Below are 24,388 nucleotides of genomic sequence, written 5' to 3'. Positions count from 1 at the left end.
CTTTGAACCTTGGAGTCGGCACGCCTGCGCGCTGATTACAGGCAGGAGCCAGCGCGCCTGCGCCGTTGGTACTGGCAAGAGCCAGCGCGCCTGCGCGCGCTTCGCCTTGGCAGGGGCCAACGCGCTTCAGTACCAATAATTGCAAGAGCCAGTGCGCCTGCCCGCTTCTACTTGGTATGAGCCAGTGCGCCTGCGGGCTTCTACTTGACAGGAGCCAGCGCGCCTGCGCGCTTCTACTTGGCAGGAGCCAGCGCGCCTGCATACCGATAATGGCAAGAGCCAGCGCGCTTGCGCGCTTCCACTTGGCAGGAGCTCTTGCGGCTTGTGCGTTGGATTGATGGGGGTGGGGTCGCTGTAGAGTTGACAGCAGCTTCAGGTAAGTTTCTGATTTAACCAACTGATAAGGACTTCGGCATGTATTTAATTTTAATTCGCCGTAGAATGTATTTGCACATCACAAATAAGTGGCTGTGAGGCAGCTTCTTTGAAGATGAGGGAGCAAGGTGTTCCTTCATCGAATGTACCTGGAAATATAAAGTCACAACATTGAGTCCAACCACTTGGCCCAACTATTCTGTACGCGCTCCACACCAGCAAGTCATTAATATCCCTTCAATTCCTCTTAAATCAGATTTTTTTTTACAAGTTCAGAGATTGCTTTAGATTTTTCCTGAGTTAGAGTGGTGCTGGTGGCTCTCATGAGTGGTCTGGGGGTTTTTTGTGTTTAAACTTGTGTGCCTAATATCTAACTAGACATTGCTGCATAACCCATAAGGGACTGACTAATTATCTACATCACAATAGTGACTACATTTCAAAAGTACTTCATTAGCTGTAAAGCGGTTTGGGACATCCTAGGATCGTGAAAGTGTAGAAATGCTAGTTATTTCTTTTCTTTCTATTTGTGTCTTCCCTATATAATGTGATGTGCACCTCGCCAGCGTCTTTCTCCTGGGATCTCTTCCTGCACAGGGTATGCCATCCTTCTTATCACCCCTCTCTCTCCAATACTGCCAGGGCGACATGGTAGCACATTTGTTAGCACTGCTGCCGCACAGCGCCAAGGACCCAGGTTCAATTCCAGCCTCGGTCACTGTCTGTGTGGAGTTTGCATTTTCCCCCCGTGTGGGTTTCCTCCAGGTGCTCTGGTTTCCTCCCACAGTCCATGATGCACCATCAATCGAGCAAAGACTAGTTTGTATGGGAGAATAAATAGGCTTTTATTAGCAAAAGACTTGGAGCACACCCATGCCGATGAACTGGTCCAGACTGAGGCAGGGGGGTGGGGAGCAGTTGCCTTTATACCTGGACCGGGGGGGGAGGAGTCTCAGGTAGGGCCGGCAGGGATGTGTCCAGGCATGTCACATATACAGGTAATAAGCTAACAGTGGTTTACCACATTCACCCCCTGTTTAAAAAAGAGTCCGGCGGGGGTGAGGTAGGTGGAACGATATTTACAGAATTACAAATTTAGTCTCTCTGGGGGCTTGATCTGCCGCTGCAACCGCCGTAGTGCCGGTTGTGGTGCCGGTTCAGATGGCCACGGTGTTGGTTCAGGCGCCAGGTCGTTGTCGCTCGAGTTGTCTGTAGTCCCGTCAGATTGTCAGGTGTGTGGTGGTGGCGGCCCCTGGGGCTCAAGCGTGCTGTATACGGGGGCTAGGGGAGCGTGCTGTGGCCCTGGTGCTGTATGGACAACGTTGGGGGTTGGGGGTGTGGGGTTGTGGGTCGTAGTGGTCCTTGGGTCACCTGCGGGTGCCAGGTCTCGAATAGAGACCGTGTCCTCCCGCCCATCAGGGTACGCCACATAGGCGTATTGGGGATTGGCGTGGAGGAGTTGGACCCTTTCGACCAGGGGGTCCGACTTATGGGTCCTCACGTGCTTCCGGAGCAGGACAGGGCCTGAGGACGTCAGCCACGACCGTAGTGAGGTCCCTGAGGAGGACTTCCTGGGGAAAGCAAACATTCTTTCATGAGGGGTAGCATTGGTAGCTGTGCAAAGGAGTGATCTAATCGAGTGTAGTGCATCAGGGAGGACCTCTTGCCAGCGAGTGACTGGAAGACCTTTAGATCTCAGAGCTAGTAAAACGGCCTTCCAGACTGTCGTGTTCTCCCTCTCTACCTGTCCGTTCCCCCTGGGGTTGTAGCTGGTGGTCCTACTCGAGGCTATGCCTTTGGAGAGCAGGTACTGTCGCAGCTCATCACTCAAAGGAGGATCCCTGGTCACTATGGATATAGCTAGAGATACCGAACAGGGTGAAGAGGCTGTGCAGGGCCCTGACGACCGTGGCCGAGGTCATATCCGGGCAGGGAATAGCGAAGGGGAAACGTGAATATTCGTCAATGACGTTGAGGAAGTATATGTTGCGGTCAGAAGAGGGGAGGAGGCCTTTGAAGTCGACGCTTAGGCGTTCGAAAGGGCGGGTGGCTTTTATGAGGTATGCTCTGTCTGGCCGATAGAAGTGCAGCTTGCACTCTGCGCAGACCTGGCAGTGTCTGGTTATAGACATGATTTCCTCAATGGAGTAGGGCAGGTTACGGGCTTTAATGAAGTGAAATAAGCTGGTGACCCCCGGATGGCAGAGGTCGTTGTGGAGAGTCTGCAATTGGTCTATTTGTGTGCTGGCACATATTCCCCGGGACAGGGCGTCTGGGGGCTCATTGAGCTTCCCGGGCCGGTATACGATGTCGTAATTGTAGGTGGAGAGCTCGATTCTCCACCTCAATATTTTATCGTTTTTGATCTTGCTCCGCTGCGTGTAATTAAACATGAATGCAACTGACCATTGGTCCATGAGTAGGGTGAATCGTTTACCAGCTAAGTAGTGGCGCCAGTGCCGTACAGCTTCCACTATGGCTTGGGCCTCCTTTTCGACAGAGGAGTGTCGAATTTCAGGGCCTTGGAGGGTTCGTGAGAAGAAGGCCACGGGTCTGCCCGCCTGGTTAAGGGTGGCGGCTAGGGCGAAGTCAGACGCATCGCCCTCCACCTGGAACGGGATGGATTCGTCTACAGCGTGCATCGTGGCCTTCGCGATGTCTGCTTTGATGCGGTCGAAGGCCAGGCGGGCCTCTGCTGTCAGGGGAAAAGAGGTGGATTTGATGAGCGGACGGGCTTTATCCGCATAATTGGGGACCCACTGGGCGTGATACGAGAAGAAGCCCAGGCATCTCCTCAGTGCTTTGAGGCTGGTGGGGAGGGCGAGTTCCAGGAGGGGACGCATGCGGTCGGGATCGGGACCGATGACCCTGTTTTCCACAACACAACCAAGGATGGCAAGGCGGTGTGTGCGGATTACGCACTTCTCCTTATTATAGGTCAGATTTAGGAGTGTGGCGGTGTGGAGGAATTTGTGGAGGTTGGCGTTGTGGTCCTGCTGATCATGGCCGCAGATGGTGACATTATCCAAATACGGGAAGGTGGCCCGCAGCCTGTTCTGGTCTACCATTCGGTCCATCTCATGCTGGAAAACCAAGACCACGTTGGTGACGCCGAAGGGAAAAGGCCCATTATACTCCATGGTGACACTCTTAAGGAAGTGATAGAGGCGGCCATCCACCTCGAAGGCAGTATATTGGCGGTCCTCCGGGCGGATAGGGAGCTGGTGATATGCGGATTTTAAGTCGATGGTGGAGAACAACCGATATTGCGCAATCTGATTAACCATGTCAGATATGCGGGGAAGAGGGTACGCGTCCAGCTGCGTGTATCGGTTAATGGTCTGACTGTAGTCAATGACCATGCAATGTTTCTCCCCAGTTTTAACAACTACTACTTGGGCTCTCCAGGGGCTGGTACTGGCCTCAATGATCCCCTCCCCTCGGAGCCGTTGCACTTCGGACCTGATAAAAGCTCTGTCTCCAGCACTGTACCGTCTGCTCTTGGTGGCGATGGGCTTTCAATCGGTGGTGAGATTTTCAAACAGTGAGGGAGGGGCGACTTTAAGGGTCGAGAGGCTGCAGGTGGTGCACGGTGAGCGATCTAAGAACTGCTGATTGCAAACAGAGAGTGGGGGAAAAGGCCCATTATACTCCATGGAGACACTCTTAAGGTGACACAGGAAATCTAGCCCCAGGAGTACGGTCGCGCAGAGTTGTGGCAGCACGAGGAGCCTGAAATTTTTGTACACTGTGCCCCGTACATTCAGGGTCGCCACGCAGTACCCGAGGACATCCACCGAGTGGGACTTTGAAGCCATGGAGATCGTTTGCTTCACTAGCAGTACTGAAAGGGTGTAACGACTCACTGTCTTAGGGTGAATAAAGTTCTCCGTACTCCCACAGTCAAACAAACAGTTTGTAATGCGACCGTTTACCTCGATGTCCATCATGGACCTGGCGAGTTGGTGGGGCCTGGATTGGTCCAGCGTAATCGAAGCCACCGTTGGATTTTGCGAGTAGTCGCACGCGGCTGATGGCGTCCAAGATGGCGGCCCGCACGGCCCACAGCACGGCCCACACACGGCTGATGGCATCCAAGATGGCGGCCCACACGCGGCTGATGGCGTCCAAGATGATGGCCCGCACGGCTCACATAACGGCTACCGGCACCCAAGATGGCGGTCCCCGCGGGTCGCACGTGGCGCTACTGGGCTTGGAGGTCTATTTCGCTCTGCACGTAATGGCTCTTCTTTCCACACCCGGAGCAGATCGCATCCTTCGCCGGGCAGCGTTGTCGGGGGTGCTTCCCCAGGCTGCAGAAGTAGCACTTCGGGCCTCTGGAGACTGCCGCAGCAGTCGGTTCATTGGTGGGACGTGGCGTGGCATAGGCCTGCGGCCCTCCCGAGTACAGAGGTGGTGGTGGCCGCGATGTCCACAATGCGCCCCTGTGGTCGGGGGTGTAGGCCTCGAGATTACGGAAGGCCACCTCGAACGAGTCGGCAAGCGCCACAGTCTTTTGTAGGTCCAGCCCACCCTGTTCCAGCAGTCGTTGTCAGATATAGTTTGACCTGATACCCATGACATAGGCATCTCTGATTAAGTCCTCAGTGTTTTGGGCGGCTGTTACGGTCTTGCAGTTGCAGGCCCTGCCAAGTGCTCGCAACGCACGCAGGAATTGATCACCTGATTCTCCTGGCTGTTGTCTGCGAGTGGCCAGAAGATATCTGGCGTAGATTTCATTAGACTGTTTGTTGTACTGGCCTTTTAAAAGTTCAATCGCATCCTTGTAAGTTTCAGCATCTCTAATCATCGAGAATACTTGATCGCTTACCCGGGCGTGGAGCACATGTAGCTTGTCGGTTTCGGTCTGGACGACGGAGGAGGAGGTGAGGAAAGTTTTGAAACATCGCAGCCAGTGATCGAAGCTGTTAGAGGCTCCTACAGCTTGAGGGTCCAGTTCGAGTTTGTCGGGTTTTAGTATCTGCTCCATCCCAAAACGTTTGCTAATAAAATTGATGCACCATCAATTGAGCAAAGACTAGTTTGTATGCAAGAACAAATAGGCTTTTATTAGCAAAAGACTTGGAGCACACCCATGCCGATGAACTGGTCCAGACTGAGGCGGGGGGGTTGGGAGCAGTTGCCTTTATACCTGGACCGGCGGGGGAGGAGTCTCGGGTAGGGCCGGCAGGGATGTGTCCAGGCAAGTCACATATACAGGTAATAAGCTAACAGTGGTTTACCACAGTCCAAAGATGTGTTGGTTAGGTTGCTTGGCCGTGCTAAATTGACCCTAGTGTCAGGGGATTAGCAGGGTAAATGTGTGGGGTTATACGAATAGGGCCTGGGTGGGATTGTGGTCGGTACAGACCCAGTGGGCCGAATGGCCTCCTTCTGTACTGAAGGGATTCTATGCCAGTACTTCAACTGGCTGCTGGTCTCTGGCCCCCAGACTTCACCCATGACACTCCTCCTCAGTCTGTCTTTACCTTGCCCCGGCCAGCTCCAAGTTCCTTTCTCAGTGAGCAGAAGGCTTTAGATACATCCCCAACATTAATGAATTCCAAAATGATCCACTATGAGCAAGAAACCAACCTCCCCAATGCTCTAGATTGTAAAACTATCCCCCGGAATGTTTGAGTATCTTTTTTCAATGATCCCAGAGCTTTGAGGTGATCCTTAAAGTGGTGTCAGAACATGAAATGCCCTCCTCAGCACTGAGAAATCTTGGATCTCCTTCCCTATACTGTTAAATCAGATAATAATTGACATATCAAGAGCTATTTGATACCATCCTTAAATAGAATTATTACAGGCAACAGATAGCCAATTTCCTCCCATATGGTCGCAGTGGAGGCACTGTGTCTGGATGTCAGAGAGTCACTTTGTATTTGGCTCATAAGAATACAGTGGGCACATGTCAGCATGTTCAGTTGAATGTATGACTTCGGGCAGAAACTTACAACCCTGAATAGGTATCATCCTCAACTTGAGGGACAGCTGACAATGATGCCTACTGAGCAAAGGAAATTCAATTGCTTTTGCAGGCCTCCAAGTCTTGTAGCTACTCGAGGCAGTGAACACTGCTTTTGAGGAAAGGGAATGATGTGCTTGCTGTATATTTTCTGGGTCTGGAATCTACTGTTACTTTCTGTGACTTTGCTTTTATTTTTTTGACATTGTTGCTCTACATAACCACCAGCAACAACTTCTGTATTAACATTTGCTGCTGTGTTTTGGGTGTTTGTAGTTCATTTCTGGTAAGCACCAATGATAGACACAAGGCTGTTTGTTTTGGTGACAAGATCCTTGATTTTGCAAGAAGTGGAGGAGAGGCCTTTCATTCCCTTTTTACTGCTTCAGGGCACTGAAAGATCAACAGTGGATAATAACTTTTCTAAGTAATTGGTTTTACTTACTTTAACGCACAACTGAATTATAGATAGTTGTATTAAGGTCATAAGCAACTATTATCATTTTTTCTGCTTCTAATGGCTGAGTGATTAATTCTTTGTTGACATCCTTCTTTATTCTCTGCTTCTAGTCTCTTCTTGAATGTATTAAAATGGCTGCTTCTATATCATTCATTCTTGCTGATTCAAAACGGTTTGCTAATAATATGTATGCGTTAGTATTTTAAAATCTAATCTAGAAGCCGTCTATATCTCTAACCTTGTCCTTACCTCTGCGAATGGACATCGATTCTTGAATACAGTGGTTATTAAGATTTGTTTCACTCACCACGTAGGCTGGAAATCTATGTTTTAGTGCTCACTAGCCTGTAATTTTCCATCTCTTATAGTGGATGGGTTGTGCAAAATTACAGGGTAGCAAATACAGAAGTAGAAAACCCACTTCTTCTCAGAAGGTACTGATCTGAGGAGTGAGTGAGGTGGATGGTCTGCAGCAACAGTTAATTCACCTCCACATGCATCAAGGAGCGAGGACCAAAATGAGATGTGTAAGCTATGGGAAAACATGCTCCAGCTATTTAATGGAAAAGAAATGAGATCATTTGTGCTCTCAGCCTTGCGAAGTGAATGGGCCCTCAGGGAAGGTAGAAGTAGTGTCCAGGAATTTTGGTTAAAAAAAAGCAGAAATATAATAGAACCTTAATGACTGGGTTGTTTCTGAGTTAAGATGAGAGAGAGGCATCAGTGGCGTACTCCTGATATTTGTCACATTTTGTCCAAGAATTGAAGTATCCACTAATTACACTTGAATTATTGAAGAATTCAAATTAATGTTTTGTTGTTGTCAGGACACTATAGTGCCCCAAATGCGACACTGGCTGGCCCCCTGTGGCAGAGAAGTGTTGCATGTAGAACTGCAGCATAGGGCTGAAGAACAAGGCCACTGGCAATAATAGTCCTACCTAGTAAGCATCAGGTTGTGTGTGATAGAGCAAACCCTAAAGAAGATGTTTTCAGTCCCTGGTGCATATCAATTTCATTCATTTCTCCCCTTTTAATCTTACATTTGCTTCTAGATTATTACATTCCAGAGGGGGAAACCAGACTGCATTTTGGCAATTGTCCAATTTCTTGGGTGTTGGTTAAAAGCGATGAGGAATGTGGTCAATATATAAAAACACAAAAGAGGAAGCTCGGGAGTTCTCTTGTGAGTTTAGATTGAGGGAAGACTGCTCCGGAAGTGTTTTGTGCCCCTAAAGGCGATAGAAAGAAAGCAGCTGCGGTCCTCCTGTCAAAGGAGAGGCGGCACTGCCTCCTTTAGGCTGTTTAATTCTGATTGTACAACATTGCTGCTTTACAGGGTCACCGCCTCCACCTGACGTGAGTTATCCACTTGCGGAAGAGGACACACAACAGTAGAAATGGCGATGAACTATAAAGAGGACGCGTCACGTCGCAAAGAAACATCTGGAGATGACAAAGAAGCTTTAATTTGCCCTGTCTGCCTCGAAATTTATGAAAATCCCATGCGACTCGAATGCAACCATGTGTAAGGCGGAATTTTGCTGCGTTTTCGTTTGTTTGTCTTTTTAAAATCGCATCAAAATTAGCCCAAGTTTGTCCTTTTTAACACTCGTCGGATTATGTTTGGTTTTTATTATACAGCGGCGCTGAAATTGCAAAACGCCTGTTTTGATGAATAACCCGAGTATTTTTTCGAATGGGCTATGACACATTAAATCGGTGGTAGTGAGTCTGCATCATACTCTCGGTTTCGTTTCTGTGATGTACTGGGTTCGCGCTGAATCCAGGGAGCTGTAGTGCTTTGGCTCCTGCTCTCATTCATAACATTGCGAATACCACAAAGATGGGGGAAAAATATATAACTGCGCTGCAACTGGATGCAAGTGAAAGTTTTTTATCTATGATTAAGTGCATCGTACTCTAAACATATTTTTAAAAACGAGTGTTTTACTGTACTCTTAAAGGTCAACACATTTCTTAATCTGCCCTTGATTTTTGGTTGCTTATAAGGTCCCAGTGTGACCCTGGAAGCTCATGACTTTGACTATATTTTATAGTGTCTGGACGAATTTTTATCAGTCAAGAAAATTGTATTGTCATCTTTCATTTTTCAACAGACGCTGTGCTCGATATCAGAGTCTGTTCATCGTCCATAACTCTTTGTAAGGAGTTGTTTTAAGACTAACCTTGATTGAGTGTTTTTATTTTACTCGTTTTCCTCCTGCCTTGGCATCTTTTTCTATGTTTTATAAAGATGCAATGTTTATTGTTCTTCAACTGTTGCATCAGAAACATACAACTCACAGCCAATAATCCCATCAACATGAACCTGATCTGTCCGGTGGGTAATAAATGTTTGTCAATGATGTCAGAACACACCATGGTGCAATGTTGTGACTGCCATATGTTGTATGCGTACATTAGCAAAGATACTATGGCAGTTTCTGAAGTGGCTTTCATTTTACTGCCATACCCCTTCTCGTTTGCAAAATGTCCAACCCCTTTTGGATTCTCTTGTATTCTCTCTTTCCCTCATTCTCTACTCAGCAATTATTCACTTTCAAAGCCTCTCTCTCCACCTCTCCTTGGCTGCAACATGGGTGCTCTCTATTCTTGTGCCCTCTCCACTTCCCCTTCATCCACCGCACTATCTTGCCTGCCTGCCTTGCACCCACCCTAACACATTTCCTGCTCTTCCTCACCCACTTTTTGCTTTTGACACCTGACTCCTCTCTTTTCCACCTGTGCGCGTGCGCCCACTTGTCTGTTCTTTCTATTTCTACTCTCCATCCCACCCCACCCACGCATTACTGCTGCCTTCCCCAACTCTTCTCTCCCTCTGTTTTCCTTCAACATTTCGTCATCATTTTTAACGTGCAATTCTAAACGGCTTATAGCTATGAAGAACAGATCACACACCAAGACACTTCTTGAGTCTTTTGAGGACACTTGTGCCACCAAAAAATGTTTCCATACCACACCTTACAATAGGGAAAAGTTGCCTGGGCTCCCTTGCCTTTTGAAGAGAGCTCATCTGTGCTTCAGTTATGCTGTTTAAACCAGCAGGGAAAACTAGTGGCAAAGCTATTTGCAGTTCCTGCCATTGTTGTGGAAAACATTTATGATTTGGAGCTCAACAGATTAGGTCTGAAAGCCCATGCTTCCTTTTAAATTGCCGATCTGAAGATTTTAGATGTTTGGAATACTAGTATTGTTATTAACCATAACTTTTAAATACAAAATTATTAAAATGTTGATTTTAATTTGTATAATTATATTTCTATTTTTTTAATGGCAGTGTTGATTCTTGCCACCTTTGTATCTACTATTTGAGCTCAATAATTTCTAACATTGTTTTTAATTAGATTTTGCAACAATTGCCTGTTCGCGTTACAGAAGCCAAAAAAGCCAATTTGTGCAGTGTGTCGTTCTCCCCTGAAAGGTGCAACTAGAGCTATAGAAATTGAGAGGAAACTAGAAGAAACTCCAGCAAGCTGCAGTGGTTGTGGGACTCAGGTAAGTCATACTTGGGATGATCAGAGAAACGTTGGGTGATTTGACTCGTCTCTAGTTCACTTTACCAACTTTGTATCCAATCTTTTTGAAGTGAATTATATTCCAATCCAATACAAGGTGATTTTCTTCTACTTAAGCCCAGGCCAGGATGCATTAAGCAGGAGCAAAAGGATTGGAGAATTTATTTTCCATAGTGGTGCCTGCAGAGATAATTAATCTTACTCCTTTTTCTCTAAACTGATCACAGAGTATCTAAGAGGATTGGGATAAAGTACTGGCATCAGTTTAAAAAGTAGGTGTCTTTTTAGCAACTACTTAGTTGCTAATTTTGGACAACAGACAAAATCTCAGGCTTATGCAAAAGACCTGAATGTAGAAATACAGATGGTTGTAAGTAAGGTGAAGAACACCTCAGCTGTACTCTGTCTAATTTGCCCTATTATTTAGATAGCTCCCAGCATCTACAGTAACATAGTACTTTCTTCTGTGTTTACTTTGGTAAACTATTGAGACATATTTTTAAAAAATGCCTCTGACCAAGATACCATTTTACTGTGACTGTAATGCTGAAGAACACCATAATGTGAAACAAGTAATATTCAAGACAAGGGTATCCTTGGTTTCCCAGATAAAAAAGTAATCTTCCTTGAAGATGTTATTTAAAGCAAATAGTGCACCAAATGTCTGTTGTAATGAGGGGCTTTGTTTTTAAATAATTTTGATTAAAATGCATATTTATAGACCACCTTTCACATCCTTATGATGTCCACATTACAGACAATGTGATGGTGAAACTAGTAATACATTTGCTTGTATTTACTGTAAGTCTCAAATTAGCTTTAAAAGATCATACACAACAGGAAATGTCAGTCTGAAGAGGAGAAATGGGGAGGCAGTGGTTTAGTGATATGGTACTGGACTAATAATCCAAAGGGGCCCAGGCTATTGCTCTGGGGGCACAAGTTCCATCACAGTATCTGATGGAATTTAAATTCAATTAATAAAAGTCTGGAATGTAAAGCCAATCTCCAGTAATTGTTGTAAATACCCATTTGGTCCATTAATGCGCCTTGGAGAAGGAAATCTGCTATCCTTGCCTGGTCTGGCCTCTAGACCCACAGTAATGTGCTTGATGCTAAACTGCCCTCTGCAATGGCCTAGCAAGCCACTTGGTTCAAAGGAGTGGCAATTAGGATGGGCAACAAATGCTGGCCTTGCTCGGGATACTCTAATCCCTTGAAAGAATAAAAGGGAAACAATAGGAAGTACAAGGTTCACACTGGAAACTGTTGCTGACAGCATGCAGTTTTATTCTGTTTTGCCTTTTTATACCTACTGTAACTTTTTCAAATGATTTAAATCCAGGTTTATATGAAAAAGTTGCGTTCCCATAATGCAACGTGTGCAAAATACCAGGAGTTTATTTCTGAAGGTGTGAAGGCATCCATGAAGGATCAGCATCCCAGTCTTAGGTGACTATATTTTTTCATTCCTCCATAAGTAAATTGCAGCTATTGAACTGCATTGTTTGTTTTCTTTGCCAAAGATGATTCTTTGACAGAGACTTGCACATGTGAATGCACTGCCTTTTAGATTGTGTTTTGCATTTGTTGTTTGGATGTTGGGCAGATAGTCTTTCATTTGTCACAGGTGCCTGCTGTTGTCCCCTTTTATTACAGAACAAATATTTAGTTTGAGTCATGGAATCATTTTTAATGGCTTGACTCAAAATAAGTATTTGAGTTGAGTTCATGTTTTAGTCGATAACCTTCCGTCAAAACTGAAAAATGTTCAAGATGCAATAGATTTTAAACAAGTACAAAGGTGGGGAAAGGTAGTGGGGGGAATAAAAAGGAAGATCTGTGATGGCTGAAGGCAAGAGGAATTAGATAATAAATGTAATGGGACAAGTAAAGAAAGAAATAGCAGAATCATTACTAACAACTGCCGTCTGAAGAAACGGGAAGAGTGGTTATGAACTGAAATTCTTGAACTCGGCGTGGATGGTTAAGTGCCTAATCAAAAAGCTTGGGGAACTGTACCTCACCTTTTGGTTAGACACTTTATAACCTCAGTCTCAAAACTGAATTGAACACAGAAGGAGGCCATTTCATTCACTGTATCAATAATACTTCTATTAAGCTATCTCTTATCCAATTTCCCAATATACTTTTCTATTTACAGATACAATTTCTTTTAAGCTGTGGTCTCTGCATGCTATCCACTTTCTGATAACACTCCATTTCCATGTTCATTGTGTCTGCCTGTTACTTGTATCAGTGCCTGTGATACCTAGAAATGATGCTTAATAAAAGTTTTCACATTTGGAGCACTCGAACTCTACTTTGTTTTTCAGTCACTAAAGTCTATGGACTAGGACGATAGTGGGAATAGGTGAAAGTGAATCGGCATTCCATTTTCCAATCTTGCCAAACTTTATTTCCATTGACTTACCATTGCACAAAGTTGAGATTTACCCTTGGGTCTGCAGTTGCATATTTTTAAGAGTATCTTCATGCATACACTTCTTTTATCCATTTGAGGAATCGTGGATAGGTTCCCAAGCTGATTATCAGCCTGTTCGAACTGTGTTATGAATGCTCCTTGCATGGCCAACAAGTCCTGACGTTGGACTCAAACCTGGAGCTTCTGGTCCAGCAGTAGGGGTGCTGTCACAAGGCCTCCCAGTTGCCCATTAAAAACATTTTGTAAGTCTGCATGTTATCCAATGTTTGGGTCACCAAGTGCTGCTGTGCATCAGAGATTTATTGGGGAGGTGATGACCTAGTGGTATTATTGCTAGACTATTAATCCAGAAACTCAGCTAATGTTATGGGGACCTGGGTCAAATCCCACCATGGCAGATGGTGGAATTTGAATTCGGTAAAGTAAATTTGGAATTGAGAATCTATTAACCATGAAACCATTGTCGATTTTCAGAAAAACCCATCTGGTTCACTAATGTCCTTTAGGGAAGGAAATCTGCTGGTCTTACCTGGTCTGGCCTACATGTGACTCCAGAGCCACAGCAATGTGGTTGATTCTGAACTGCCCTCCGGCAACTAGGGATGCGCAATAAATGCTGGTCATCCAGCAACGCCCGTGTCCCATGAATGAATAAAAAAAAATTCCGAGCTTTTTCTTCACTTTTGATGCTATCTTTGTTTTAAAACTGGTCAGCCAGGAAAATTAAATCACACTCTTCATTTTCATTCTTAAAAAACGTTATCAGATTTACTTTAAATGTTCCTTTTCCCTAACTCTTTTGGATCGAATAAAATTCTGCTATGCTGCACCTTCCATTTTCCTAAACATTGCTGAACATTCTGCTCCTCTTGGGCTTCCATTTTTCTGTGCAACGTCTGATTACCCCAGCTTCTTTATCTCTCTTTGCTTCACTCTCTTGTCTTCCTCCAGCTTGCCCTACTTTCATGTTGCGCACGCACTATTGACTTTTTGCTCTCTGGGTCCAGCACTGCATCCACCATCACCCTGATCAAATTATTTCCACCCGTTAACTGTTCCCTGAGGTGTGTACAGGCCATGGTGCCTACTAACGGGAATGGTCTAAATGAGCTTGTTGACTTAGCCTTGAGAGCAACAAAGCCTGGATGAGGAAAAATTATGGAGAGCTTTGTGAATTAACTGATTTTTCTGTGTGTTAATTATGTGATTTTTTTTTTCACGCAGTGGGTTAGTGAAGACTTAGCATTAATTAATGACACAGTTTTTAAATAGAAAACCTGACTCATACTATATTACTTATCCTCTTCATCTCTGGAGAGACATAAGGCTGGCTCGTACTATATAGTGTCCTGAATATGAACCTAAATGTGTTCAACAGGTTCTTTTGAAGGTTGGACAGAGAGCAATTGCAGCCAAACCTGGCAGGGATCGAGAGCAGTGAAGAGTTTTACAGACTGGTTACACTACCCCCTCCCATCCCAATCACTAATTCAGAGCATGAAGACAATTGCAGCGTTCCAGCTGTCACCAATCATGGTCTCTCCAGAATTAGTTGATCTTGAGTACTTTTGCTCTCCTTTTACAGTTTTTTGCAATGTTTTTCTTTTAATGCAGCTTTCAATTATATAAGTAGTATAAAGACATACTCCAGAGGGTTATATTATGCTTCCATTATTTTTCAGCAGTGTCCCCAATCGCTTTACTTTTACCTGCCCATTCTGCAATGCAAAGAACTTGGACCAAGATAGCCTGGTTGAGCATTGCATTTCAAGCCATACAGGAGAATATGGAAGAATGGTAAGATTTACAAGGAATGCTATCTATTATGTAGAGGAGGTCAATCTAAATACTTTAATTGTGTCAGTAATCCATGTTCCCCACGGCACCAATTTATTCCAAAATCTGGTTTAATTAGCCTTTTAATAAGGAATGGTTTGGGCACTGTAACATAGTATTGACAGATGTAACTGCCAGTCCTATCCTTGCAGTCTCTCCCAATGTCACTGTTATTAAGATAGGGAAGCCCTAGCCTTGCATTAGTTTCAGTCACCAGAAAGGAACACTGAGACCAACTGCAATGTCACTACCACTTCCTCAGCTGAGATCAGCTAACACTGCACAGACCAAAGATCAAACATAAGAGCATCCTGGTATGTGCTATGATACTATTCCTGGCAATGTATTTAACCTCTAAGCCATCAGAATAGGACTCCAAAATCTAGGGATAGTGTTGCCAGGTAAATTCTGATTTTGTTAAAACTAGCAGAGTTCAAGACTATAGATAGAATCTGCATCTTGAGTCTAGTTATTTAGGAGGTTCCCCCATGAGGTTATTAATTCTAAGGATAAATTTAATTAATATTTGGTCAAATTCTTGGAATGAGTGAATATCTACTGTTGTTCAAACTATAAGTATAACTTTTGTTTTCTGTGCACAGTCAAAGTAATTGCCCAACTACGCCGATAGATCTCATCTTTGTCTTTTTAAGCAGATAGCTGCTGAGTCTGATCATAATAGCAGCAGTACTGTATGTTCTATCCTAAAGCTCTAAAGATGTGGCGGTTAGGTGGATTGACCATGCTAAATTGTCCCGAGGTGTCTGGGGGGGGGGTTAGCAGGGTAAATAGGTGGGGTTAAGGGGAGAGGGCCTGGCTGGGATTGTCGGTGCAGGTTCAATGGGCTGAATAGCCTCCCGCACTGCAGGGATTCTATGATTCTAATATTTGTATGATCAAAATTGGCAATCTGATCTGCACAAAAAAATAGTGACTAAGACATAATCACATACTGGCATGAATGATCTTTCTTTGTTCTTGCTCCCAAAAACCAGGTCACACATGTTGCATTGTAGTTTAAGAAATGTACCTTAAAACGCAGCTGCAACTGACATCCTGGTGTAGTAAGAAGAATTTTTCTATTTTACATAGTAACCATCTGTATGCTGCTTTAATTTCTGATAGCAATAAGCAAAATACCTGGTTACTTTGGTCAAAGAAGAAAAATTTTAAATTAACATAAAACACAAAATTCAAAAAATATATATAATCCCACTGTCAGCAAAGTTTCCAGACAGGTTTCTGCTACATTTGCTGGAACTGGGTCCACAGCAGAGTCCAGCCGACACAAGGTACCGTGCAGCTGTTGCACAGAGTTCCTAAAGAAAAAAAACCAAAAGAAGCTCTACGGTTAAATGGTGAGAGATTGCAGAGCTCTGAGGTCTGGGTGCCTTGGCGCAAAAGACTAGCATGCAGGTGCAGCACGTAATTAGGAAAGCTAATAGAATGTTGTAGTTTGGAAATTGATTACAAAAGTGGGGAGGTTATGCTTCAGTCGTACAGGTAAGACCACACCTGGAGAACTGGACAGTAACGTGTACATCTTTTTATGGATGTCAAAGACAAGACCATTTTTCAATATTTGAGTAAAAAAGGTCATTTGAAATGGCATCACAAGACAATGCATGTAAAACTTCCAAGAAAATTTCCCTTTAATCAGCACCATTTGGACAAAGAAAGTTAGAGCATTAAAAGGAATATTGCAAACTCAACAGTCACTTTTCAAAGCCTGTGGCTAAAGTCAAGGCTTGCAAAAAAGTGTTTTTCGCATTAGCCATCTGCTGGCAGTACATAATTTCACCAAGGAAGCTATGATGGTTGCTCTTGACACCTTGTTCAAAAACTTCAAAAACAAAGCGGAACTTACGACAGCCATCAAGCGCATGTCCCTTGGTGCCTTAACAGTAGGGTGGAATTGTTGTCTGAGGCTGTGCCTCAGCAAGTACGCCAAGACTTGGGCTGTGAATGTTTCTCACTGCAGTTTGATGAATCAGTAGACATGATGAATATGGCCCAGATAATTGTTTTTGTTTGCATGGTATTCAAAGATGGAACAACAAAGAAGGACTTCCTCACTCTTTTGTCACTCTGAGAGGACAAGAGACGAGGATGTCGACCAATGAATTTAAATGGTACGTGACAACTGAGGAAAAATAGTCCGGTCAAGAAACTGGTTTCAATCACAACTGATGGTGCACTGTCAATGCAGGCTTTGTTACACTTTGCAGAAATGATCATGAACTCCCCTCTTTTGTCAGTTACCACTGTTATCCACCAACAAGCGCTAGTGAGCAAGGTTATTGACTTTTCTCATGTAATGACAGTTGTTCATAGAATCTCTACAGTGCAGAAGGAGGCCATTTGGCCCATCAAGTCTGCACTGACAACAATCCCACCCAGGCCCTATCCCCGCTTAGGTTAGAGGGATTAGCAGGGTAACTATCACATCCTGGCACACTAAGGGTTAATTTAACATGTCCCGTCAACCTAACCCACACATCTTTGGACTGTGGGAGGAAACTAGAGCACCCGGAGGAAACACATGCAGACAGGGGGAAAATGTGCAAACTCCGCACAGACAGTGACCCAAGCCGGAATCGAACCCGGGTCCCTGACGCTGTGAGGCAGCAGTGCTAACCACTGTGCCACCGTGCTGTTGTTGTCAAGATCATCAACTCAACTCATGCCAGAGCTCTGCAACATTGTTCAAACCGTTACCCAATGAGCTTGATGTCAACTATGGTGAGTTGGCTAACTCGAGGAAAAGTCCTCCAGAGATTTCTTCAATCTGCTCTCTGAAATTGTCACCTTGGATCAAGAAATGAGGTGTACGGTGAACTGTCAGATGATGTGTTGTTGCTGGACTTGGCGTTTCTTATGGACATAAGTGCAAAATTAAATAGTTGTGACCACTGCTCTTTTTTTGATATAATGATGGCCTGAATTTGGGTATACAGACCATAATTTTAAAGTTTGAAAATTACATGAAACTGGAAATGTTGATAGCGACAGACTAATGAAGCAGACAGGATATGGCAAATGAAATGTACATCAGAGGTGTGAAGGGATTCATTTTGGGAGAGGAGAGGCAATATAACCTAAAATGTGACAGTTTTAAAACAGATGCAGAAACAGCACTGTGGATGTTCCTGCACAAATCTTTCAAAGGACTGCTTAAAAAGGCATCAGAGATCTTTAGTTTTATAAAAAGCAGCATAGAGGATTAAAAAAAGGAAATTGCGCTAAACCTTTATAGAACACTGGTCGGGTCATAGTTCTTCAAATTATGTCTACTTTTGGGTATCATGTTTCTCAGAAGAATGCCAAGGCCTTAAGAGTGCAGAGGAGATATGTTAGAATGGTACCAGAGATGAAAGACTTTTGTCATTTGGATAGGTGAGAGAAACTGGGGTTGTTATCCTTAGAGCAGAGAAGTTAAGGGGAGATTTGATAGAGGTGTTAAAATCATTGAATGATAAACAATAAATAAGGAGAAATGGTTTCTAGCAACAGAAGAGACAGGAAAGACAGAATGAAGGCAATTAGCAAAAGAACTAGAAGTGAGATGAAAAGGAAAAATATCTAAGCAAGTTATCTGAATGCGCTGCCTGGAAGGATGGTGAAGGTGCATGCAAAGGGCGATTGGATAATTATTTGAAAGTTTTGCAGGACTATGGGGATAGAGCAGGGCATGGTACTAATTAACTAGCTCTTTCAAAGTGCTGGCAGTGGTAAGATGAATTGAATGATTGTTTCCCTCCTATGATGGTATGCATCTTGTTCACTTACGACTTCATGTTTCACTTGGAATTTGTCTTTCTGTACTAGAATACTGTTTCCATTTGTAATATTGAAGTGTTCTTTTCAAAATTAAAGGTTAAGATTGTGCAACATTCGAATATCCTTTTAGTCAATTGATGCTAATCCAACTCCGGCATATTTAATTTAGGCATTCAAAATGGCAAGTTTGTTCCTCTTGCCACGCTCCTTACTCTTGACCTCCTACAATCTCTGCATTGAAATCTAATGCTTGTGTCATCCTTTTGTGTATCTATGATGTTTAATAAGATCCACCAAGTTGTTAGACCATGTAAGAAATTAATATTTTACAATAATGTGTGACTTGCAAGGAGTTGTAAATATGACATGTTCAATAAATTGCCATATAACTGGCTTGTCAGCAAAGATAAAGCCCTTGGAATAAAAGGCACAGTGGCAGCATGGCTGGAAATAGTAACGGTGAACAGATTGGTTTTCAGACTAGGGGAAGGTATTTGGTGCAGTTTCCCAGGGGTTGGTACAAGAACCACTGCTTTTCTTGATATTGATTAATAGTCTAGACTTTGCCTGCAGGACACAAATTCAAAAGTTTCAGATGACACAAAAGTTTGGAAGTATTGTGAACTGTGTGGAGGAGAGTGATAAACCTTAAGGGGACATAGACATTGTGGAATGGGCAGGCATGAGACAAATGAATCCAGAAAAGTATGAGGTGATACATTTTGGTAGGAAGAATGGGGAGAGGCAATATAAATTCAAGGATGCTGTTCTAGAGAGAGGGTGAAGAAAGAGAGGGACAAGGGTATTATATGAATACAAACTATTGAAGGTGGCAGAATAAGTTGGGAAAATCGTTTAAACAGCCACGAAGGATTCTCGGCTTTATAATGGAGGTAGAAGAGTGCAAAAGTTATGGTGAACCTTTTACTCAAATTGGTTCAGCCTCAACTGGTGTATTGTTTCCAATTCTGGAGATCACACTCAAGAAGGAAGCCAAGGGATTGGAGAGGGTGCAGGAAAAAAACACATTGTTTCAGGGCTGAGAGACCCCAGTTGCATGAAGAAGCTGAGGCTATTCTCCTTAAAGATGAGATTCGATAGAGGTGTTCAGAATCATAAGAGGTCTGGACAGAGTAGAAAGCAACTGTTCCATTGGCATATGTATGGAGAACCTTGGAACAGCAGTTTACCGTAAATGACAAAAGAAAACTGGCAGCATGAAGACCTTTTCTCACAGCATATGTTTAGGATCTGGAAGGCACGGCCTGAGAGTGTGCTGGAAGCCGTGTCAAAATATAACAGTGGGAGTGTACCTACACCATGAGGACTGCTGTGGTTCAAGAAGGTGCCTCACCATCACATTCTCAAGGGCAATGAGGGATGGGCAATTAGAATCATAGAATCCCTACAGTGCAGAAAGAGGCCATTTGACCCATAGAGTCTGCACTGACAACAATCCCACTCAGGCCCTATCCCCGTAACCCCACGTATTTACCCAGCTAATCCCCCTGACACTAAGGGGCAATTTACCATTGCTAATCAATCTAACCCACACATATTTGGACTGTGGGAGGGAACCAGAGCACACAAAGGAAACCCACGCAGACCCAGGGAGAATGTGCAAACTCTACACTGTCACACAAGGCCGGAATTGAACCCACTGGTTCTGAGGCAGCAGTGCTAACCACTGCAACTGTACTGCCCATAAATGCTGGCCTGACAGCAACACTCCAACCTCAAGAATGAATTTTTAAAGATGGTGACCTTCAAAATAAATTGGATAATGTACCTGAAGAGAGAAATGCAGCACTACTGAGAAAGGGTGAGGAGTGACACTAGCTGTGATGCTGTTGCAGAAAGCTGGAATGGGCATGACGCCCTCCTTTAGTGGTGTAACCATTCTAGGATTCAAATACTTTGGTATATTGTTTGCAAGTTACTTTAAAGGCTATAAATCAATTAACCCTAATTTTGAAGCTAATAGTCTTATTAACTTGTATATCTTATATTAAATAGAATAAACTCTTTGTGATGAGCTGACGTTTCTAAAACTTCTAAACCTGCAGTAAGTTTAGATACATCTCTCTCACTTTGGCTAAATCCTCACACTATTTTAGTGCATGCTGTGAAATAGCTTGCCTGACTCAACTTATAAGGTTTTGAGTGCATCCCTCAGTTTGTAGTCCTGTTTCTTCTCAGGAGACCTCCCCACCTCCACCCAGTAGTTGCACTGGATCTCTTTCATCCATCTGCTGGAGAGTTTCTAAAGTCAAAGTTCTCTTTACTTGAGTTTCAATTCCAGTCTCATAGCGGCAGCTGGTATGCTGAGTTAGGAGAGGTGTATTGAGCTTCACAGGGGCCAGTTCTATATCGGGTTCCCTGCCCATTTGCCTTGGGAAATGTTACTGTCGCTCGGGATCCATTAACATAAAACCAGATTATCCATGGGCATGAGACCGATTAGATAGGAAGCAGAGATTCATCAAAGCTGTTACCGACTCCCACATTCGAGTGAGGCATCTTCCTCACTGAACCGACAAACTATTTCTGATGGTTGGGAAGTTCAGGGCTACAGGGCATGGGTCTGGCTCTAATTTTCAAGACTTTCAGGAACCACTTTTACACGCAGGGTCATAAAAGCTTTGAATTCTCTTCCACAAATGGCAACTGATGCCAGATCAATTGCTAATTTTAAATCTGAGATTGAATTTTTATTAACCAAATATAGGAAAATAGAGCAATGTCAGGTATTTAGACTTAAATTGCACATCAGCTATGATCTCATTGGGTGTCCTCGGGCTGGCATGGACAGGATGGGCCAAATGGCCTCCTATGCAGTAACATTTCTGTGGTTCTAATGGTAGAATAAGCTTGAGGGAATAAATGGCTTGCTCCTGTTCCTATGCACCTGTAACCATTGGGTTAATAATATGAGGTATTTTGAGACCTCTCGAGGGGGTGTGCGTGAAAGTGCAGGTTTTTAATAATTGTTAGCAACAGCATTTTTCTGAGTGCCAGTATTCCAGCTGGTATTGTCTTCAATTCTAATTTCATTCCAGATTGCCTATCTTCAGAATATTAAAGCAATTTGTTCTTGCACTAACTGCACACTTTGTCATGGATCATTTTAAAGGATGATGGGAAGAATTATTATTTGTTATAATACTATTCAATTTAGTTCTATGCAATTCCTGACTCAATGTTTTTGAATTACTTTTGCATTCCATTTTGTTTCTTGCCAGGTTTGCCCAATTTGTTCCTCAATGCCATGGGGTGACCCAAACTTCAGAAGTGCAGACTTGATACAACACTTGAAAATTCGTCATAAGTTTTCATATGATACTTTTGTGGTATGTACTTGTCAGTTTCAGTAAACCCGAGCGTAATCACACTTACAGTGGAATGATGCCTGCAAGAACTTCAATCCCTAACCCCAGTGACTGTCTTAGGCCAGGAAGTTTCTCTCAAGGCTGTTTGATTGGTACTTGTGCCACTTGTAACAGATCTAGGAGAGGCTCACCCGAGGGCAGGGGAATGTTGGTTCCAGCTCTCCTCTATATTCTTTCCTGATAAACTGGGTGCTCACCTTTTGAGAAATCCAGGCTACCAGGTGGACTGTACATCTGCCAGGAATGTTGGACAACAATGTTTCATCAAGTCAGAGATCCGTGACGTGGGAATTCCTAACATGGATATTTCTCCCTAATGAATGGTCTTGCATAAACAGAAGCAGGAATAGACAATTCTGCCCCTCGAGTCTGCTCCATCATTCTATATGATCGTGACTGATCTCGTCTCAATCTCATCTCCGCCTTCCTTCCTTCCCGCTCCCCGCTCATCCCGCTACTAATTAAAAACCTATCTATCTCCTCAAATGTGTTTGGTGTTCCAGCGTCCACTGCATTCTGGGGTGCAGAATTACAGATTCATGACTCTTTGAATGAAGTAATTCCTCCTCATTTCTGTTTAAATTATACAAAATTGTGTGGCACCTTATCAAATGCCTTCTGGAAGTCCAGTTACACTATATCTACATCCCCATTATCCACTTTGCTTGTTACATCTTTGAAATTAACCAAACATGATTTATCCCTTCATAAAACCATGCTGACTTGGGATTGCATTTTGACTTTCCAAATGTCCTATTACTACTTCCTTTATAATGGATTCCAACTATTTCCCATGAGAGATGTTAAACTAACTGGTCTATAGTTTCCTACTTTCTGCCTTTTCTCCATTTTTGAACAGGGTCATTATATTCGCATTTTTGCAATCCACTGGCATCTTTTCAGAATCCAGGAAATTTCGGAATGTTATAACCAATGCCTCCACTATCTCTGCTGCCACTTCCTTTAAGACCCTAGGATGTAGGCCACCGGGCCCTGTCTGCCTTTAATCCCAATAGTTTGCTCAGTACTTTTTCCCTAGTAGTGGTGGTTGTTTTAAGTTCCTCCTTTCCAACAACCTCTGCGTTATCTGTTACTATTGAAATGGTTCTAGTGTCTCTGCCATTTCTGTATTTCCCAGTCTCAACCTCTAAGCGACCAATGTTGATTTTAGCTACCCTCTTATATACTTATAGAATCTTTTGCTATCCATTTTAATACTTTGCGCTAGATTTCTTCCTTCGTTTGTATTGAGTGAAAGATTGTGAGTTTGATTCCCATCTAGGAAACCTGAGCACGTAATCTAGGCTGCTGCTGCTGCTTTGTAGACTGAGAGAGTGCTGCACTGGTACAGCTACAGCCTTTCAGGACATTAGTGCTCCTGTGAAGTATCATTTTACTATATTAATGGTGCTATATAAATTCAGGTTGTGATTTGTTTTATTTGCGTGGTTGGTTTTGAGGCTTACTTAATGTCAGGCCCATGTGAAGCTGGGTCTGGCTTGCAGCAATATAACCTTTCCTTCCAACAAATTTCCAAAATTAAAACCCTCTGCTCCAACTGTGTGATTTTTAAATCTTGACAACAATCTCTACTATCAAGTTGCTTTACAAATTATGATGTATAAATTTGCACTTTTTTTATTTTGCAGGATTATAGTGTGGATGAGGATGAAATGCTGCAGGAAGCCATTGAACTTTCTCTGCAGGACAGAAATATGAGATTGTAGACTAAGTACCTGCTTTTCTGTCCAACAGGAGACCAGAAGCTCCATTCTATGATTACTGCTATGTAGCAGTTTAGTATGTCCATGAACTTATCCTGTGCACTTTTTGATTCTTTAGTTAAAACACTTGTATTGGGGATGATAATACAATTCTTCTTATCATAAGTCTACCATTATCATTAGTATGATACTCCAGGATGCAATTAGGTTAGGTAACTGTAAGTTATACTAAAAACCATATTGCAGTTGCATCTTATCAAATAGGATCTCTTCAGTCTGAGGATTATTATGGCACTTTAATCATGTTTAAAAATGGATATATTTGCTTTTTGATTAAAATCCCGTTATACTGCCCTGTAATGTAATTTGTTTCCTGTTAGCTTTTGGAAAGATTAATAAAACAATAATTGGATTACGGGTATATTGTCCGTCTGGTACATTTTTCTTTGTTACTGCTAACAATCATTTTGGCCTGAAGTGCATGGTGTTAGTGGCAAAGCAACAACACTCGCTGCTGGTATTGAAGAAAGCGGCTCACAAAGGTCTATCTCTGTGGTGGGGATTTCACCTTTCCCCAACAAAACTTCAATTCTGTTATCAACTCAAAGGGGTGTCCAGGGAACATTCATATCATCAAATGGGCTAAGCAGCCAATCGAAACCTCATAGACAGTGAACCCAATGATTATTGCTGCCCTTTTCCTGGGTTGTAGAGGTCGTGGGTTTCGAAAGTGCTGTCAAAGGAGCTTTGGGTAAGTTGCTGCTCTGCATCTTGTGGACAGTGCCCACTGCAGCTAAGATGGAGGGAGTGGATGTTTAAGGTGTTGGATGGGGTGCCAATCAAACGGGCTGCCTTGTCCTGGATG

General features: G+C 43.5%; 1 protein-coding gene across 3 annotated transcripts; it reads left to right on the top strand.

Moving 5' to 3' along the window:
* Positions 1-11: 11 nt before the first annotated feature.
* Positions 12-23,949, top strand: rnf114 (ring finger protein 114). 3 transcript variants are annotated; one of them, XM_078236111.1, is made up of 7 exons: positions 12-376; positions 8,149-8,337; positions 10,178-10,328; positions 11,694-11,800; positions 14,477-14,591; positions 21,653-21,760; positions 23,449-23,949. In XM_078236111.1, the coding sequence occupies exons 2-7, from the start codon at positions 8,210-8,212 to the stop codon at positions 23,524-23,526; spliced, it is 687 nt and encodes a 228-aa protein (XP_078092237.1). In that variant the 5' UTR covers positions 12-376; positions 8,149-8,209; the 3' UTR covers positions 23,527-23,949. The 3 variants fall into 3 exon arrangements, with proteins under 3 accessions (XP_078092237.1, XP_078092239.1, XP_078092238.1); XM_078236113.1 differs by having other exon boundaries at positions 282-376; positions 14,480-14,591; positions 23,449-23,943; XM_078236112.1 differs by lacking the exon at positions 12-376 and having other exon boundaries at positions 8,050-8,337.
* The last annotated feature ends 439 nt before the right edge of the window (positions 23,950-24,388 follow it).

This window comes from Mustelus asterias, chromosome 20 (genome assembly GCF_964213995.1).
Source record: "Mustelus asterias chromosome 20, sMusAst1.hap1.1, whole genome shotgun sequence".
NCBI classification, from domain to species: Eukaryota; Metazoa; Chordata; class Chondrichthyes; order Carcharhiniformes; family Triakidae; genus Mustelus; species Mustelus asterias.
The sequence above is the reverse complement of the archived record's forward strand: the minus strand, read 5'-3'. Positions and strand labels throughout refer to the sequence as shown.